This window comes from Podarcis erhardii (genome assembly GCF_964252035.2).
Source record: "Podarcis erhardii genome assembly, chromosome: 14".
In the NCBI taxonomy this organism is placed as follows: Eukaryota; Metazoa; Chordata; class Lepidosauria; order Squamata; family Lacertidae; genus Podarcis; species Podarcis erhardii.
Genome location: NC_138503.1, coordinates 49318832 through 49338092, shown reverse-complemented (window position 1 = coordinate 49338092; position 19261 = coordinate 49318832). Strand labels below are relative to the sequence as shown.

Genomic DNA, 19261 nt, shown 5'->3' with positions numbered 1-19261 from the left:
TTTTAAGGTTAAAATTCTAAATCTCCACTTGTGACACGTGACACTGTGCAAGCCATCTTGTTTAGGTTTTCAAGCTTGTTCTGTCTTTAGCCCCTGATAAAACACCTGCACATCACCTGCACATCATCAAAACGCTCTGAATTTATCTTTCAAGTTTCTTTGAGTGGGGGGGTCTGTACCTATCATTTGAGAACCACCAGCCCACACACTAGGCAGGCGTTAAATTTAATCCAATAGGTACTTTACAGAAGTTACAAAACGATGCGGTTGTTAAAAGCCCCCAAGCAAGTGTTAACCACGGCTTCCTTCTTTTCGCAAGCCCGAGTCCTTGAATTAAATCCCCCACCACCTTAAAAAAAAAGGACTGTGCAAGAGAACAGCAAATCTTTAAAAATACATATATGCTACAACCTGTATCTTTCATACACATTAAAAACCGCTTGTGAATATAAAATGCCATGCCTGTTTCCTAGCTCTGGTATATAAAGTGCCACAAGAGCTTCTCAAGAGTGCAAAAACAAATAAAAACCAGTGTTTTATATGTTCTACTTTCCAAAACTCATCTACGTCTCATTTCAGGTTTTGCAAAAGTATCTAAAGATACATGCATAACCCCCTTTTGAAGATTACTTCAAGAATACTAACTCCCATCCCATGGTCACGAATCCCTTTCCAGAGCTCACATATGCTCTCAATGCGACAGAAATGCATTAGGATACAGTGGAGCCACACCAGCCATGGAAACGATTCACTCGGACCTTCCATGCCAGAGCGGATCGCAGTGATCAATTCTGAACCACACATGGGCAACTAAATTCTATTGGCTGGACTGATTTTGAATGTGTAGCTTTTAAGACAGATCCTTGTTCTTAAGGATGGTGGGATCATTTTGCACTCCTGTACAGTACGTCATTTAAGAGAGATGCCCTAGAATGTACTGGATGCTGCAGGACCACAACAGCACCTCCTCTCTACCTTTTGATCAAGCCAGGTAGGGCTGGAATAAGCAAGTGGTCGTGATGGGAGAAGCTCAGCTGAGAGGTTGAGGAGGGGAAGCAGCAGGCGGAGCCAGTGGCCGCTAGCAAGGCAGAAATTTCTGTTCATGGCTGGCAGTTCACAGGCTCACTTATCAAAACGTCTAACACGAGGCCAGCTTCTCTGCTTTAGAAATGGGAGAGGCAGGTACAATTTGGGAGAATATTCTCCATTCATCCCTTGCCAGTCAGATTTGAGGAGTCTTTAATCCAGTAATAGCTACCACCAAGTAAAGGTATGTACCAATTTAATTAGGCGTGGCGGGTGGGGGGGAGAGAATAAACCATTCCCCCTCCCTTAATAATATGCTATCCTGCTCATATACAAAGTTCATTCAGAAAGGTTGTCTTTCAAACAAATGAGGCAAAAAAAAAAAAAAAAAAAAGCTTTTAGACCAACTAGCCCTGTCTTGTTCCCTGAAGAAGCAACATAAAACTTCTTGAATGTCTCATGGAGGAAAAGAAGGGCCATTATGAAAACAAAGCCAAGTAAAACAAAAAGTAAATTATTTAATGCATTAACGATGTTAACCTCAAGATAAATCCACAACAGAATGAGATTTTTCCTTTCCTTGCAGAGAATATTTGGGGAATCACACAGTACTGAGAAGACATCATTTTAATTTTGCTCAATGTCCAGGCGAAACAGTTCTTTTTTTTTTTTTAACACTCTGATCCTAAAGGTGGTTCTCTTTAGTTTTTTTCTGTTTTTTTGTTGCTCTATGACAGAGTAGCAAGTAAAATGTGATTTTCAAGAATAGCTGGATGGTTTGCTTCCTGATTCGTCTTCCTGGGAGCCCATACTCTGTCAAGGAAAGGGAAAAGTTGTTAGTACCTGCTTCCAAAACACAGGCAATAAGAAAAAGGAAAGGCCACATTCGCACCATACATTTAAAGCACTATGATACAACATTAAACAGTCACAGCTTCCCCCAAAGGTCCTGAGTGCTGTAGCAGTTTGTGAAAGATGCTGAGTTGTTAGGAGACTCCTGTTCCCCTCAGAGGACTACAATTCCCAGAGCAGTTTAACAATCAACACCTCTTTCCCTCTTCCCCATGTGATTTTTCTAAACATTGGAAATTACTAAGAGCTGTAATTTGGGGGTGACAAAGAGAAACAGGTCCTTGTGAATCCAGCAACTGCATATTCCCGCATTGCAGAGGGCTAAACTAGTTGGTCCTCAACGTCTCTTCCAAGTCTACAATTCTATAATTCTATGAAAAAGGCCACAATAGAGGAGTGGAGAACAAAATTGATGGACTATGCAGAACTGGACAAATTGACAGGGAAGATCAGATATCTACGAGATCAAAAGTTTATCGAGGACTGGAAAAAGTTGGTGGACTATTGGGAAGGTATAAGTGATAGAGAAATAACGTTAGTGGCATTTAAAGAAGCTCTGTAAAAGTTAAAGAAATATTGCAAAAAAGAAAAACAGGTCTCAAATGGTTTTCGAAAGGCAATAGTGAATTTAAGAACTGTGTACTTAAAAATCAAATTTGGATGATTGTCAGAGAGGCTGAGGGAAGTCCAAAATTGGAAAATCTGTTAAAGTTGAAATTGTGATGTGTTATATATTCTTTTTGTGGAAATTAATAAAAAATTATATATATAAAAAAAAAATCTATGAAAAAGGCCAAACAGAGCTGAGTCCTGCCACTTACCTTCTGCACAAACTGAGGGTTCACAGTGATCTCCTGATCCATGGCTTTCAGTCTCTCATCAAGCTCTATACATTTCAGCATCTGGGGAGAGTCAGATTATACAGGACAGTCACAGTTTGCTAGCTTCAGCATCCACATTGAAGCCCTATGGTCAGACGTGTGTCAGAATTCCCAGGCACCACATATATAGCCTGTTTGCCAGACTCTTGGAATCCATCCCAGTAACCCCCTTGAACTCTTTATCCTCTCTCCCTTGCCATTCACTTCAAGACTGCTGCTTTACAGATTTGGGTATCGTTACAAATATGTGTTTGTTGCTAAGAACCCAGGCATCTGGGGCAGGGCAGCAAGGAAGAAGAGAACATTGAATGCGTTTTCACTGGGCCGGTCAAGGTAACCACCAGGAAGTTACCGCTGCCCAAAGCCACAATCAATTCTGAAATGCAGCGACCAAGGGCAAGGAAGGAATTTGGCCCATCCCCTCTGCTGTCTCTATGGCAGGAACAGACAGAAGGTAGAAGAGGATCTGTTGAAAGGTGTCTGGGTGGTCTGCAAGGAGGCTTCCTCGATGCCCAATTGTTTAACCGCAGCAATCTGCACCAGGACCCCAGCCACAATTTTGCACTTGGCTCAGTGATTGATTCCCAGCTTAGAGGACTGCCATCTTATGAACACACCTGGAAGCAAGGCCTATGAAACTCAGGGCGACTTATCCGAGAGTAAAAATGCAGAGATTTTTCAGCAGCGCCGTTTAAATCAGCCCTCACTCTCTCTTATATCCAAAATACCAGAATCTTGCCTTTCAACTTCATAAGCAGCATCAGTTTAAGGGCCTGCTTTCCATAAATTCACTGCCTGAATTCATCCCAAGGGCTTTAATTGTGAGGCTGGAAGATTCTGGGGGTGGGCTCTGTCCATACAGGAGAAAGAGGAAGGTGGGGACAGAATGAACTATGCTGCTTCAGACTTCCTGGCAGGAGGGTGGGCGGGAATGATTTTCAATTATCTCCTGAGAGTTAAATCAGAACACCTCCCAGGAAATTTGAAAGCTGGCACAGCAGTGACTAGAACCAGCTCTGCATTGTGCTAGGTATTTACATGCTTGTTTTTTAAAGAATTAATAGGGAATTCATAAAGCTTGCTGGTCTACTGACTCGTTCGGCTGCTCATGGCAACCATAACCAAGGTGAAAATGAAGGGTTATTTACCTCCTGATCGATATTGTGAAGCATAGCTGGATTGTTGTACTTTTCAGGGTTGTCATGGAAACATACCATACCATCCTTCTGGTTAATACTTGCAAAGATTTCGCCATCTTCTATCTGAAATAACAAGATTTTAGTGTTTTATGATTTGGGCGTTGTTCCTGTTTCATCTTGCCTCTGCCATCCCACCCAGAAGACCCTCCAATTGCCTGTATTTCCCGCATCTTAACTGACAGCAAAACCTCCAAGAAAGGCAGTGCTTCCCTTCTCATAATCAGGAATGTGTGGTCTCCAAATAATAATAATAATAATAGTAATAATAATAATAATAATACTAATTTAAAATTAAAAAACACCCTTGTTTTGACATGAAGATCAATACGTTTTGATTTGTGCTATCAAAATATCATAATAATATCATAATAACTTTGCCTGTCCTGGTAAATTAAGTTGTTAGGAATATTCATTATCATCCTATTGTACTGGTTAATGTTGACTACTTGCAATGACATCTAGTTTCTTTTTCCCCCTATAATTTTTTATTAAATTTTCTATTTCACATTTTAGAATATTCATTTAAACAACCTTGAAATATCAGTGACTTCCTTTCTTCTCTTTCCATGGTTCATTTTGCATAACATAAATCCCTGCATAATTTAGATAAACTAAACCATTCAGCATTCCATTATTACATCCCTCAAAACTTATTTACACTGTTGAATTTATCTTAATGCTGCCCACGTTTTCAAATAAGCACAATTTTCCTCTGTATATTCAATAAACATTTTCCAATCTTCTTTAAACTTATGTTCTTCTTGTTCTCTTATTCTATATGTTAGGTCCGTAAGTTGTGCATATTCCATATGATCTCTAGTTTCAATTGTCTGCAATTAAGTTGATCGCTACTGAAAGCAATATATGCAGAAAAGGGACACTCAAATAAATCTGACTTGACATTTCGTTCAAAAAGCAACATTCCTTACCATATGAAGGACATATTTTTCTGCTTCCTGAGGCCCTGATAGCTGCACTCTACTTGCCATGTCTTGTAACGACAGTGTTAAAAATGTCTGAAATCCAGAAGCAGAGCAGATTCATTAGAGATTTCTGCAAACTCTGACCAACTCTCATGGGGAACTAGCATCCTACACAGCACACCCAGGACCACCCCTGAAAGCCTGCAAAAGGGCAGAAGCCAGGATAATCAGAAGCCAGGTGTGTGATGCTGTCGGCAGGTAACATTTTAGACTTTATGAAAGCACCCATGAGAACCAGACAAGCAATTTTGCCAGGTGGCAAAAGACCCTCAGCTAAGACACACCTGCATAATGTTCCCAAGGACTCATAAGAATACAGCAGAATGGATGCCTCACCTTAGTTAGCCTCTGAATGTTCTTTTTATAGAGAGATGACAAGCACTGCTTCACCAAACCCATATTATTATCCCTGGTGAAGGTCTCGCTGTGCTTATTCACCAGATTCCGTAGCTCCGAGGGCTTATTGGTTGCATACACTTGCGCTAATTCATGGTAGGCGTTGCTAAGTGGCTGTGATGAGAAAGCAAAATAAGACTTTTTCAAATGCAGAGAAGGGCAACTCAAAACACCGATGAGGACCCCCATTGGGAACTAGTGATCTCAAGAGTTGTCTTATCCCAACACAAAGCATTGGTCTATTTAGTCCAGTACTGCCTGCTCTGGCTGGAAGCAGCTTTCCAAGGCCCCAAGATTTCCCCACCTCTGCTACCCAAAATCATTGTTAGCTGGGGATTCCAGGGATTGAATAGAGGACCTGGACTGCAAAGGTTATGCACCACCACTGAGCAACACCTCTTCTCCTTATAACCTGGAATGAGTCTGCTATTCACAAAAATCTCCTGTTCTTCTAAAAGCAGGAGAGAAAACAGACAACTCCGACTGCACAGCTTTGCCCATTAATTTAATTAATTCCAATTATTACTTTTACTAATGCTCAATTTTAAATAGCAAGTATTGATTTTGATGCATGTTCCTGTAAATTCTGTTTTCTGCTTTAATTTTTTCCACTTTTTTGCACTGCTATGACCCCAAAACTACTGCGATTAAAATTCTCCTCCTCCATCACAGTTTTGCCTTTTTTTAAAAAAATAATGCACCAGTACAGGATTTCTGGAGTCTTACCTTAATGAACCTACCCACTATCTGGGAGGTATACTTCGGCAGTTGCTGCACTTTGCCAAGTAGTATCAATGAAACTAGGATATACTTTTTATAGGATTCCAACATAATATGACTGACTGCCATGGCAGGAGTTGTTATAGCCTGTAAAAGAAAACAAAATTAAGGGAGCAAATGAAAATCACCGGAAACAAACAAATACACGGAGAGAGGCTGCATTTGCATTCAGTCCTAATCCGTGAGCCATGGTCAAGCAGATTATGCTGTGCACATGCAGCAAAAGCTCTCCCCTGTTGCTCCTCGTGTGCTCCAGTAGAGAAAAAAACTTCTGTTTCCTTCCAAACAAACCACAATCCTAAATCAATGCTTGCTCTTGGGTTCCCAGTCATTATTTTCTCGGAATAAACAAGGAATGGTATATATGGGAATGGCTTGGTCCCTTCCCTTTGTTCCTTCCCTTTTATACCAGGGGTGTATGTATACCAGGGGTGGGGAACCTCAGCTGCAGGGGACAAATGCAGCCCCCAAGCCTCTCCATCTGGCCTTTGGAACTCTCCCCCAGACCACGTCCCTGTTTTGCACCCTGGGTGATTCTGCCCAGCTGGGATACGTTCCCTGAACTCTGATCAGGCCTCTGGCTTGACTGGATGGAGGAGAGAGAGGGGTGTGTGCAGAAACAAGCCTATTGTATCCAAGGTAACATTTACATCCATTGTTCTGCTCACTTTTGCCTCTGCCTCCACCAACCACTGACCTGTGGCCCTTGCAAGGTCTCTCAGAAGGGGATGTGCCCTCAGGCTGAAATATGTCCCCCCCCCAATATTGTATATCAGTCCATTTGTTAGGCAGAAGCATCAGTTAAAGGGAACACTGTTAGGATATAGTTCCATTCCACCTTAAAAGGGACAGACGTGACTGTTGTGCATCACATGCCTGTTTATGTCCAGCACAGTCTGCTGGGAACTTCCGTTGTATGTTGCTTTTGCTATACTGCTGTTTTTGCTGGACACAAAGGGAAGCAGACATGTTTTTTCCTTTGTTCCTGAACTATGCTGAATCGCAGCACAGACTTGCTAACGGCCTATACTGTTATGGGTGCTAAGAATTGTCTCCAGGTGAGGATAGGTTTTGTAAGTGGAGGAAGTCTTCTTTTTCATTATTTGCAGGCTCTTGCTGCAACCAGAAATGACTGGGGAAATCTAGTAGCTTCTGATGCGCCCATCAACAGAGCTGTTACAGCCTGAAGTTGACCCCTCCTGAGGCACAGAGAGCTCTCCTTCAAGACACAGGTGAGGTGGGGGAAGTTACCTGCTCATAGAAGTACAGTGCTCTTTCAAAGTTCTTCAGCCCAGTGTATATCATTCCACCATAGTAGTAGTAACATAGAAAGTGCTTTGCATCGTAAGCCCCATTCTCCTTACAAATATCCATCATGTCCACATCTAGATACGGAAGGGCAGGTTTAAAGCATTTTGCTAACAAACAGAGCTGAAACAAAGCAGACCAGAGTTACCAAAAACAAACAAACCAATCAGCCCCTTTCACACACTGCCTTTGTTCAAATCCAATCTTTCCTGCTTTAAGAACAGAGCTTTAATCACAAGTCATGGCAAAATGCTAACAGAATTACATTATGAAACCTTACGAAAGAACAAGATGCTGGGAGTCTCAGCCCCGTTTCCTCCCTGAAGTGAAATAACCCTAATAATTTGGGCTCCTGAGAAATATGGACCATTACATTGGCAGTCAGGAAAGAGTGAGTTTAGGGCAGTGATGGCCAAACTTGGCCCTCCAGCTGTTTTGGGACTACAATTCCCATCATCCCTGACCACTGGTCCTGTTAGCTAGAGATGATGGGAGTTGTAGTCAGCTGGAGAGCCAATGACTGGATTAGAGGGTGGTCACAACTGCATTTACAAAACATGCAAATGGCTTCCTCAGGATGCTTGAATAACTCTTTCAAAAAACTGGGTTAATGTAGGTGTAGCAGAACTTTTGACTGCCTTCCCACTTTATAAGCCTGCAAGTCCCACTTTATAAGCCTGCAAGTATTATTCATGCTAAAACATGTTAACTGTTGCACACCGAACCACTGAAGGTTATGTATGTCATACAAAGGTGTGTTAAGCGTTGTTTGTTTCTATTTGGTACTTTTCTGGTTAGGCTTTATGTTTGTTTTAAGCATGGCATTAAAGATCATCTAACAGCTTGTCTCATCTCTGGAGCCAGACTGAAAGAGAAACGGAACAAGCTTCTCTGTCTATTGAAGCGACTTGATGCCAATTCACACAGCTACCTGGAGTCGCAAGGTTACTGGCGGCACAATGTATCTGAATACTTCATTGCTGTAAGCAACTTTATCTATTCCCAGGGTTGAGTCGAAAGCTAAACAGGGAGATGCCACGTCACTGTTGACCAACTGCCCACTGTGAACAACTAGCTTTGTAAGGAACTCTGCAGTGCTGCAGGAAAGGTCGCCATGACTCAGAAGTTCTGCAGCAGCACAGCAAGCAGCAGACATACTTGATGAGCCTTTACTTTTGTTTCAAGCTCTTCACTGGAATATACATGGCTGGAAGGGATCATGAGGATGTTTTGCTGAAGCTTCCTGCACTGTGAGCACACTTGAAGCAAAAGCACTCAGCCTGTTAGCCTTCCAGGTTCCCTTACCTGGCAAAGATCTGCATGTATTGAGGTCAGCTGGTTGGTGTTCATCTGCATCTTGTCTATGGCTTGCCTGAGAATGCCAATTCCTCGCAGGGGCTGTCAGAAAGGTAACAAGTCTCCATTAGGGAAGCCTCCGCAAGGGACCCTGGCGGCAGCACTTATAAACGAAAAGCCACCAACAACTGACTTTAATCTAATAAATGACATTTCTCTACCGCGAACATTAAAAAGAAATCTTGCAGCAAAAGGAAAACAAAGGTTCAAATCATTTAAAACAGAGAAACAAGCATCACTGATAAAAGAGCACAAGGAAACAAGTGTGAATTATCAGGGAGGGCCCAAGAATGAGTCGTTTCAGTGGTGGCCCCACTTCTATGGAACGCTCTTCCCAGGGAGGCACACCTGGTGCCATCACTATCAGTTTTTAGGTGGCAGGCAAAAACACTCTCATTCACCCAAGTATTGGATTTTAATTTTAGCAGGGTAGGATGTGTGCGTGTATGTATTTTAGGCTGTACGATCCTTGGTGTGTCCCCCCCCCCCGAAATGATTTGTATTGCTTTTCTAATATTACCCAATTATAAAATTTATACAAATACCAATTAATTCTGTTTAAATGTTAATTTGTTGTAAGTCACACTGATTTTCATTTTTGAAAGAAAAGGAGCGATAAATAAATCAAATGAAGTTTTTACTAAATAGCAGAGGCACCAAATCATCAGTGTCTCCCCCCCCCAAAAAAAAAACCCAAGGAGCAGAGCACCCCAGAGGGTAGGCACTACCATGAAGAAGGCCCCTCTCTCTACTGGTGCCAGATGACACTCAACAGGCCTCCTTTTATGATGCCAGTGATCTACCAGGCCCAGTGATCTAACATGGCATGGTGGTTCTGCTGTATCCCAGGCATTGGAAGGGCTGGGAAACATACCGCCGGTCCCAGGGTCAGAATAAAAATACCTCCTCTAGTATAAAAATAGCAAAGTTATATTGTGCAACATACTCCAAAGAAGTGAACAGGGACATACCAACAGAAAAGAGAAAAGGTTCAGAATTAGTGCACGAGGAAAGGCAAAATTTTAGTTGGCCAGAAGACATGTACTATCCCAGCACCCGAAAGAGAATCTGGAGCATGTTTGGGCTTGTTTACCTGCTTCCGCTCCACAAGGGCATTGGTTAACTGGTGACACAGGCCAGCAACTAGAGACAACGAAACAAGAAAAAGAAAGAATGAGAAGCCCCACAAGGCGAACACGTCAAACGTGGCAAGATGCAAGTCTGCCGAAGTAACTCACAAGTGTCTGTTGCGTATCGAATGTGTTCCCCATTACAAGTGCTGATAAAAAGCTGGACCTGCGAGAATAACGTTTCGAAGTCAGGGACGCTGGGCATGGAAAACTTCACAAACCTGAAAACGAAGACAGAACCCACGTTTTAACAGGAGCTTTCACGTGAAAATGGGCACGGCTCTTAAAAGCTGCCAGAATGCAGAACAGGACTGCTCCAAAGGCAATGAACCATTGCTTCAATCTGCACATTCTAACATTACTTGCAATGGAAACATAGTAATATGCAACCTTCGTGAATAAAAATATAAAAACTTGCATACAGCAAGTCCGTACACCCTTTCAAACCTTCGCTTCAAAAATTTCAAATGAAGGAAAGTAACTTACAAGACTGCAAGAACCCCTAAGGAGTGTTCTTGAACATCCAGGGCACCGAGCACCGTATCCAGGTGAGAGAGGTTTTTTGCTAGCAGCTCTCCACTTTTGTTGATCAGTTCACAAAGCTGAGTCATTTGCCCTGGAACAAGAAAAAGGGGCTGTTACATTTCAGCTCAATAAAAGTATATAAAGCAAAGGCTCCCCGTCGGACCTTTACGTACCCTCTGAGTTTGCACCAAGTGCAAGGACATAGGAGGCTCCCTTGCACCAAGTCAGACCTTTGGCTCACCTTGCTCAGTACGTCTGACACTGACTGGCAGCATCTCTCCAAGATTTCAGAGAGAAGCCCTGCCCAGTCCTACCTGGGGAAGTCAGGGACCTTCTGCGTGAAAAGCATGTGCCATGGAAATATGACCAGCATCATTATCTTGGGCAATGAATAAGAGGACAATGCTTCACAGTCCTTTCTCCTCCTCGAGAGGAAGGACATACCTATCTTTGAAGCACTGCTGTTATGGTCTAGGAAGAAATGATAAAGGGGCAGAGATGAGAAGGAAGTGTGCGTGCTGCAAATGAACCTTAGCTCTATTTTGAGCTGAACCTGTTTGCACCGATTGGCTCTTCCTAAGTACATTCGGAGTGGTGAAAAGCCTCTTACGGAAGAAGAGAGATACATTCCAGCTCTACAATTCTATGATGGAATACGATGGAATAATGGAAGGCAATGGGTGCCTTCTACAGAGAGAGAGGGGTGTTTTAACAGGTGCTGCAGATAAAACTGATTGCCTCCTTTGCTATTATTCTACAAGCACCACTTGAAACCCTCCACCACTGCCCCCAGCCGAAACTGAAGTAGTGCCCCTCCTATTCAACACCGTTGACACACCCATCACGACACCATACAGAACTTGAGCTCAGAGCTCCGAGTAAGGAAGTGCAAGAGAACAGGGGTGCTACAGTCCATCTCCCCACCTCCAGTTCACACAATGCTTGAGAATCCACTGTCATAAGGTGTGGCAATCACCACTAGCTGGAAGGCAGCTTGGGAAACAAGGATTAGAGTCCAGTGGTTCTCAGCCTTGGATCCCCAGATGTTTTTGGCCTACAACTCCCATGATCCCTAGCTCACAGGACCAGTGGTCAGGGATGATGGGTGTTGTAGGCCAAAAACATCTGGGGACCCAAGGCTGAGAAAGGCTAGATTAGACGAATCCACAGAGATGTAGAGGTTCATCAATCGCTATTGGCTACAACATCTGAAGGGAGCATCCATGTTCAGAAATTGTCTACCACAGAATATCAGAAGAGAGCTGTGGTTGGGCGCTGTGGGAAAGAGGTCAATCAAACTGGCCTGTTCTTACATCCAGCCATTTCCGTGAAGGGTCTGTTGCTAACGAACTTCGGCAAACTGTATTTTTAAATTGTCCAGCAAGTTGGAAGCACCCAAAGTTAAGTGCAGCATGAGAATGCAACAAGGACAGCCAACCTGGTGCCTTCTAGATGTTGTGCTGGCTGGGACTGATGGGGTTTGGAGCCCAACAAGATCTGGAGAGCATCATATTAGCTATCCCTAGTCTCCAAGCTTTAAATAAGCAACAACATCAGTTTGTGGGAGTTTAAGTATATTCTAATATAATATGAATTATGCTTCACTTTTGTAGAGGGTTTAATTTTCAGATTAAAACAGCTGGAATGTGAGGTAAGAGAGTGAAAATCCCAAGACACATGAAATACCATGGACAGCACCACAGCTGAAATCCTAGGACAGCTATTGAAAAAATAGTACAAGTCTTTCCTCAAACCTTAGATGAAGCATTTATATAGAGCAGGCTGGGCAAATGCAGATTTAGATTTAGCATTAGATATCTGCGTGATGTGCAGCAGCCCAGCAAGGGTTTCTGACTGCCAGCCATTTTAACAATGACAACAAGTGAAAGCCTCTGTCACTGGCTTCTGAAATGAAGGAAAGTTGAAATGGGGGATGAGAAGGGGATTTTTATGTGACAAAGTTGACAGCTGGTAACAAAAACAAATTATTGGGGTATGCATGTATTCAAGCGGAGCTCTGTGCACTCAGCTACAGTACTATGCAAAAATCTGGCTCTCAGGGATCTAGGGGGGGGAAATAGATCCCTCAAGCCTGACATTTGCCCCTCCACAATGCAAAAAAAAATGTACTGTACAATGTTGTTTATTCATTTAAATGAATAAATTGTGAATCCTCCAAGAAAACTGAGCTTTTTTTAAAAAAAAAGGCATGCAAATGCTTTCACACCTGGATTCCTAGGAGTACGAAAAATTTTTACAGCTCTGAGCTCATCTATTGTAGGTACACAAAGCTGTGCTCCAAATTCAAAACTAATGACCACAAATATGAAATATTACTTTGGCTCAGTCAAAAGTGACTAGGAGCAAAATTAGAAAGCATCAGTGCTAGTTATTTTTTAAAGAACGTAAGACAACCTTAAAGCTTCCCTTTGTTCCAGTCCCAAACAAGATGTATGTTACTGCATGCAGAATCTTTAAGTGGTAGCTGGCGTGGGGTTGGGGGTCCTGCAAGACATATAGCTGTGCTAAAGATTAAGAAACGTACATTAGGTTCTACAGAAGAAGAAGAAGAAGAGTTTGGATTTGATATCCCGCCTTTCACTCCCCTTCAGGAGTCTCAAAGCGGCCAACATTCTCCTTTCCCTTCCTGCCTCACAACAAACACTCTGTGAGGTGAGTGGGGCTGAGAGACTTCAGAGAAGTGTGACTGGCCCAAGGTCACCCGGCAGCTGCAGGTGGAGGAGCGGAGACGCGAACCCGGTTCCCCAGATTACGTGTCTACCGCTCTTAACCACTACACCACACTGGCTCTCTTCACAGAACACTGTGAAGCTATTATAATGCTTTCAGCCACATGCTAAGTCATGAATTCAAACAGGTCTGACCCCCCCCCCCCGCATGGCAAGATTTTTAAAAATTATGTGCATGCAGAGTATAACCTGAGTTTAAGCAATATTGGGCAGATTAAGCTGAACTCCTACAGTATGCATAAGACACTCTGTGTTTCTCATTCACACATAAGCTTTACCAGTTAGATCAACACTACAAAGCCCTCATCAGAAGAATACAAGAGTCACATGCACGAGATGCCCCATAACCTCTGAATGCAAGGTTTGGGTACGAATCAGAGAACAGAATGGCAGCATAAGTTGTATCTTTTTTGTAAGACATATACTCCTTCCTCTCTGAAAGATGAACCATTATTTAGACGAGTGATGGCTAATTTCTGGCATTCCAAATGCTTCTGGCTACAATTCCCACCATCCCTGACCACTGGGCATGCTGGGAAGGGGCGGATGTGAGTTGAGATTCCACCAACATCTGGAGGGCTGCAGGTTCCCTGCTCAGTAAAACATAGCACACAAAACATTTGAAAGACGTGCTCCCCAACACTTCTCACCCCTCCTCATTGTCCTCCCCAACATGCCACAAAGTTCAATGCGAAGTGTCAGGCTGTGTCTGAAAAGAACTTGCAAGATTATTCACTTCTGTTCCCTGATTAACCCTGAAAATCCCCCGTTAGACATTGAGCCTTTGTAGTCCTATGCATTTAGCACTGCCCATCTTATCTCTGGAAAACCCTGGCTTAACAAATGCTGAGCGGATGCAGCAATATGTTTTGAAGAGTGAGCAAGAACAGAGCTGTGCTGAGTTAGGGCTGGCTTGTTTTGGTAGCATCTATTCCCTTCCTTCCTTAATTTTATTTGTACGCTGCTTTGCTACAAAAAATATGCTCAAAGTGGCTTAACAACACAGGAAACAGGAATACATTTCAAACAAACTATACAAAAATAATTTTATAATAACATAGCAAAACAATAGCAGTAAAAAAAAAAAAAAGATAGCGAAAATAGCAAGGGAGTGTCACAGTTTCACCTTAGTGCTAGAAACCTCCTTGTCTTCAGACATAAACCTTCAAATACAGTGGTGCCTCGCAAGACGAAATTAATTCGTTCCGCAAGTTTTTTCTTCTTGCGAGTTTTTCGTCTTGCGAAGCACGGTTTCCCATAGGAATGCATTGAAAATCAATTAATGCGTTCCTAGGGAGACCGCCTTCAGAGGGCTGGCGGGCGGAGAAGGACTTTTCTCCCCACCGCCAGCCTTCAGAACAGCCTTCTGAAGGCTGGCGGTGGGAAGAAAAGCCCTTCTCCCGCCGCCAGCCTTCAGAAGAGTTCCTGCAGGGCTGCCTAGGCTGCAGGGCTGCCTAGGCTGCGGATAGCAGCCTGCTGCCCGGCGCGAGGGGCGCTCTGAAGCAGAGCGCCCCTCACGCGGGGCAGACATTCACAGCTTGGGGAGCCCTGCAGGACTTCCCCGCAGGGCTCTCCAAGCTGCGGATAGCAGGCTGCTGCCCCGCACGAGGGGCGGTCTGCTTCAGAGCGCCCCTTGCGCGGGGCAGACATTCGCAGCTTGGGGAGCCCTGCGGGGAACTCTTCTGAAGGCTGGCGGGGGAGAAGGGCTTTTCTTCCCACCGCCAGCCTTCAGAACAGCCTTCTGAATGTTGGCGGTGGGGAGGAAAACCTTCCTCCAACCGCAAGTCTTCAAGACAGGTCCGGGAACAGAGGAGAAGCGCTGCCGCCTTCCCCTCTGTTCCCGGACCTGTCCTGAAGGCTTGCGGTGGGAGGAGGGCTTTCCTCCCCACTGCCAACATTCAGAATGCTGTTCTGAATGTTGGCGGTGGGGAGGAAAAACCCTCCTCCCACCGCAAGCCCCGGGAACAGAGGAGAAGCGCTGCGCGCCTTCTCCTCTGTTCCCGGACCTCCCACCGCAAGCCTTCAGGACAGGTCCAGGAACAGAGGAGAAGGAGCGCTGCGCTTCCCCACTATCCCCGGAGATTTCCCTATGGGCTTTCGTCTTGCGAAGCAAGCCCATAGGGAAATTCGTCTTGCGAAGCCGCTAAAAAATCGGAAAACCCTTTCGTCTTGCGGGTTTTTCGTTTAGCGAGGCATTCGTCTTGCGGGGCACCACTGTAAAACTTAAAGGATCTCCTTGTGTTGGTAGGGTTTTCCTAATGTTCTGTCAACATGGTATAACTCTGGCAAGATGGCCATTCACTTCTTGCCCCCATTCATTCTTCCCCTTATGCCTTGAAGCCTTGCTCTGAATGGGTAGATGGTTCCATCTCTCCCCTCCCCCCAACAACTTCAAAGCCTTCCTCAAAAGCCATCACCTCAAGGCTTGTAGCTCAAAATCAAACCTAAGGATTAATAACTACTCGCACTTGCTACCCTCATCTCTCTAAGATTCCTTTTCTACTGTCAAAAAGTAGACTAAACTCCTTGTTGGTTAGGAATCTGTCCTTTTTAATGTTATTCTTCAAAGCCCCAATAACAATGGTAGTTATTTATTTGAATCCATTTATTGACACCCCACTCCCCCCCCCCCCCGGGCAGGGACTCAAGGTGAAAATATGAATAGCTAAAAACATAGGGGAAAAACAATAAGTAGTAGTAGTAGTAATTACTGTTAGTAGTAATAGTAGTAGCTGTCAGAGCCACCTGGTGCAAGGCACTAAAAGGAAACTTCTCCATGTTTAGGGAAGCTTTTAATGTTTAACAGACTATTGTATTTTAATATTTTGTTGGAAGCCACCCAGAGTGGCTGGGGAAACACAGCCAGGTTGGTGGGGTATAAATGATAAATTATTATTATTATTACTATTATTATTATTTACCTAGTTTTAGCATTTATATCCCTCTTAACCTTCAAAGAGCTCAGGGCTGCACACATTATCACAGTCTTGTATTTAGCATTAGCTTGATAACCATATCCAAAAAGGAATTCCATGCAGATGAATAAGGTGGTTGATGAAGGAAGGATGCAGGGTTCCACTGCTCTTCTGCACCTAAGATATACACCAAGCAGCCAGCACAGAAACACAGCAGGCTGCTGCAGAACAGATAGTGCACTACATCCTTTTTTAGTGATTCCAGCAAGCTGGTAGAAATGTTTTGCAGGCAGTAACATTGGTAGGCTTGTTTCAAGGCTGCATTATCATCATGAGGCTTATTGACGCAGTAGCATCATAAGAACGTAACACTAAACAGATTGGAGCAAAGGCGCATCTAGCCCATCATCCCACAGTGGCCAGCAACACGGGTTGGTGAGCCTCCGCAAAACCCACAAGCAGGACATGAGAACAACACAGGAACATAAGGCGAACCGGGTGGATCAGGCCAATGGCCCATCTAGTCCAGGATCTTGTTCTCATCAGGCTGACCTGATGTCCAAGGGCAGCCTGCAAGATGGACATGAATGCAATAGCATTCTCCCGAGCTGCAATTCTCAGCAACTGGTATTCGAAAGTATGACATGTGATAGTGGTAGTACAACACAGCCATTGTGGCTAGTAGCCACTGATAGCCTTGTCCTCAATGAATGTGTTTCATCCTCTTTTAAAGTCATCCAGGTTGGGGGCCATCACTGCCTCCTGCGGAAGCAAATTCCAGTTTAACTGCACTGTGTGAAGGAGGACCTTTATCTGTCTTGAATCTTCCAACATTCAGCTTCGTTAGATGTTCACAAGTTCTTCTTTTTTTTTAACATACATTTTATTAATCTAGATGTTCACAAGTTCTAGCATTGAGTGAGGGAGAAAAACCTCTCTCTTCCTGCTTTCTTGATAAACTACTATGTCACCTCTTGTCACCTCTTTGATCTGAACTAGAAAGTCCCAAATGCTGCAACCTTTTCTCATAGGAGAGTCGGTGGCCACCACGGCCTCCTGCGGGAACCGATTTCCATAGTTTTAACTAAGTGCTGCGTAAGAAGTCCTTGCTTTTATAATAATAATAATAATAATAATAATAATAAAATAATAATAATAATAATAATAATAATAATAATAAAATTATTATTTGTACCCCGCCCATCTGGCTGGGTTTCCCCAGCCACTCTGGGCGGCTTCCATAAAAACCAGAAATACACTAAAATTGTTCTGTTGTGAGGAACAATTGAGGGAGTTGGGTGTGTTTAGCCTGGGTAAGAGGAGACTGAGAGGAGATATGAAAGGCAGCTTCCAATATCTAAAGGACTGGGACATGGAAGATAATAATAATAATAATAATAATAATAATAATAATAATTTATTATTTGTACCCTGCCCATCCGGCTGGGTTTCCCCAGCCACTCTAGGTGGCTTCCAACAAAGATTAAAAATACATTAAAATGTCACGCATTAAAAATTTCCCTGAACAGAGCTACCTTCAGGTGTCTTCTAAATGTCAGGTAGTTGTTTATCTCTTTGACATTTGATGGGAGGGCGTTCGACAGGGCAGGCGCCACTACCAAGAAGGCCCTCTGCTTGGTTCCCTGTAACCTCACTTCTTGCAGTGAGGGAACCGCTAGAAGGCCCTCGGAGCTGGACCTCAGTGTCTGGGCAGAACGATGGTGGTGGAGACGCTCCTTCAGGTCTACTGGGCCGAGGCCATTTAGGGCTTTAAAGGTCAACACAAACATTTTGAATTGTGCTCGGAAACGTACTGGGAGCCAATGTAGGTCTTTCAAGACTGGTGTTATGTGGTCTTGGCGGCCACATAACAAGATGGAGCAAGCTTGTTTTCTCTTGCTCCAGAGCATAGGACCTGAACGAGTGGCTTCAAGATACAAGAAAGGAGATTCCGTCTAAATATCAGAAAGAACATTCTGACACTAAGAGCTGTTTGGAAGTGGAACAGATTCCTGCGAGAGGTGTTGGGCCCTCCTTCCTTGGGGGGTTTTAAACAGAGGCTGGATGGCCATCTGTCATGGACGCTTTTGTTGAGATTACTGCATTGCAGGGGGTTGGACTGAATGACCCTCAGGGTCCCTCCCAACTCTGAAATTCTACGCTTCCACCATTCACCAGTGTTGGAAGATTTATGTCGGATAAAAGGAAGATCTTCAAGCAGCGCATAGTTGAACTGTAACTCGCTCCCGCATTGGCAATGACGACCACCGACCTGGATGGCTTTGAAAGACAGAATATACAAATTCACTGGATGGCTTTGAAAGACAGAATATACAAATTCACGGAGGGCAGGGCTACTCGCCTTGGTGGCTAATCTTTGCCTCCACAGTTGGAGGCAGCAATGCTTCTGAATATCAGTTGCTGGAAAACGGTCTTGTGCTCAGGTCCTGCGCCGCTGGTTTCCCCGCAGGCAAATGTTCATTCACTGCGAAAGTAAGATGGGCCACTGGCCTGATCCACAAGGGCTCTTCTCTTCTTCTTAGGCTCACTGGTTGTCCACGACTTCCAGCACTATTTCATTCTAACCATCCCTAAACCTCTTCCCCCACCGCCTTTACAACATGCGTCGGATCTGTACCCCCCCCCCAAAAAAAATCCCTTGCACGAGGCAAACGTTAAAGGGGTTAATCCTAAAACGACCCGCGAAAATGGGGAGCCGCGCCCGTTTCCCTCCCGAGAAGGCAGCCCGGGGGGGCTTCTTTCCCCGACACCCCCCACCACCACCACCCCGGAGCGGGATTCGAACCCACGTCCCCCTCCTCCTCCTCCTCCCACCAGGCCGCTTTCGCTCTGCCCATTCACGTGCGCGGCTGGGGGCCGAGGAGAGCCGGAGGCGCCCGGCTTGACCCCCCGCGCGCCCCCCGGCCTGGCCCCCTCAGCCCGGCTCCCCGGCGGTCACCTTGGGCCGAGAGCTGCCGGACGCTGTTGACGAACTGCTCCAAGGCGGACGCCATCTTGGCGGCTCGCGGGAGGCCGCGGCGGGAGAGCAGCGAGGCGGGGGAGACGGAGCGGGCCCCGCGCCGGGGAAGGAGGGGGCGGGAGGAAGGGAGGAAGTCGCCTCTTCTCCCTCCTGAGGCAGCGTCACCGCCCGCGCAGGGCC

General features: G+C 44.6%; 1 protein-coding gene across 1 annotated transcript; it reads right to left on the bottom strand.

Moving 5' to 3' along the window:
- Nucleotides 1–1524: 1524 nt before the first annotated feature.
- COPS3 (COP9 signalosome subunit 3) lies at nt 1525–19215 on the bottom strand. The gene is made up of 12 exons (XM_081839929.1): nt 19061–19215; nt 10398–10527; nt 10020–10132; nt 9875–9924; nt 8731–8823; nt 7369–7548; nt 6064–6204; nt 5278–5451; nt 4888–4974; nt 3908–4021; nt 2700–2780; nt 1525–1839 (listed from the first exon to the last, which is right to left on the bottom strand). The coding sequence occupies exons 1-12, from the start codon at nt 19113–19115 to the stop codon at nt 1786–1788; spliced, it is 1272 nt and encodes a 423-aa protein (XP_081696055.1). The 5' UTR covers nt 19116–19215; the 3' UTR covers nt 1525–1785.
- Between the last annotated feature and the right edge of the window lie 46 nt (nt 19216–19261).

What these genes read in the sequence shown, in the direction of transcription:
- COPS3 (XM_081839929.1), bottom strand. Translation starts at nt 19,115, where the DNA reads ATGGCGTCCGCCTTGGAGCAGTTCGTCAACAGCGTCCGGCAGCTCTCG. An exon ending in TTAGGGGTTCTTGCAGTCTT is followed by an intron (nt 10,133 to 10,397) that starts GTAAGTTACTTT and finishes CTTCGTTTTCAG; the next exon opens with GTTTGTGAAGTTTTCCATGC. An exon ending in CACTGTACTTCTATGAGCAG is followed by an intron (nt 6,205 to 7,368) that starts GTAACTTCCCCC and finishes TTTCTTTTACAG; the next exon opens with GCTATAACAACTCCTGCCAT.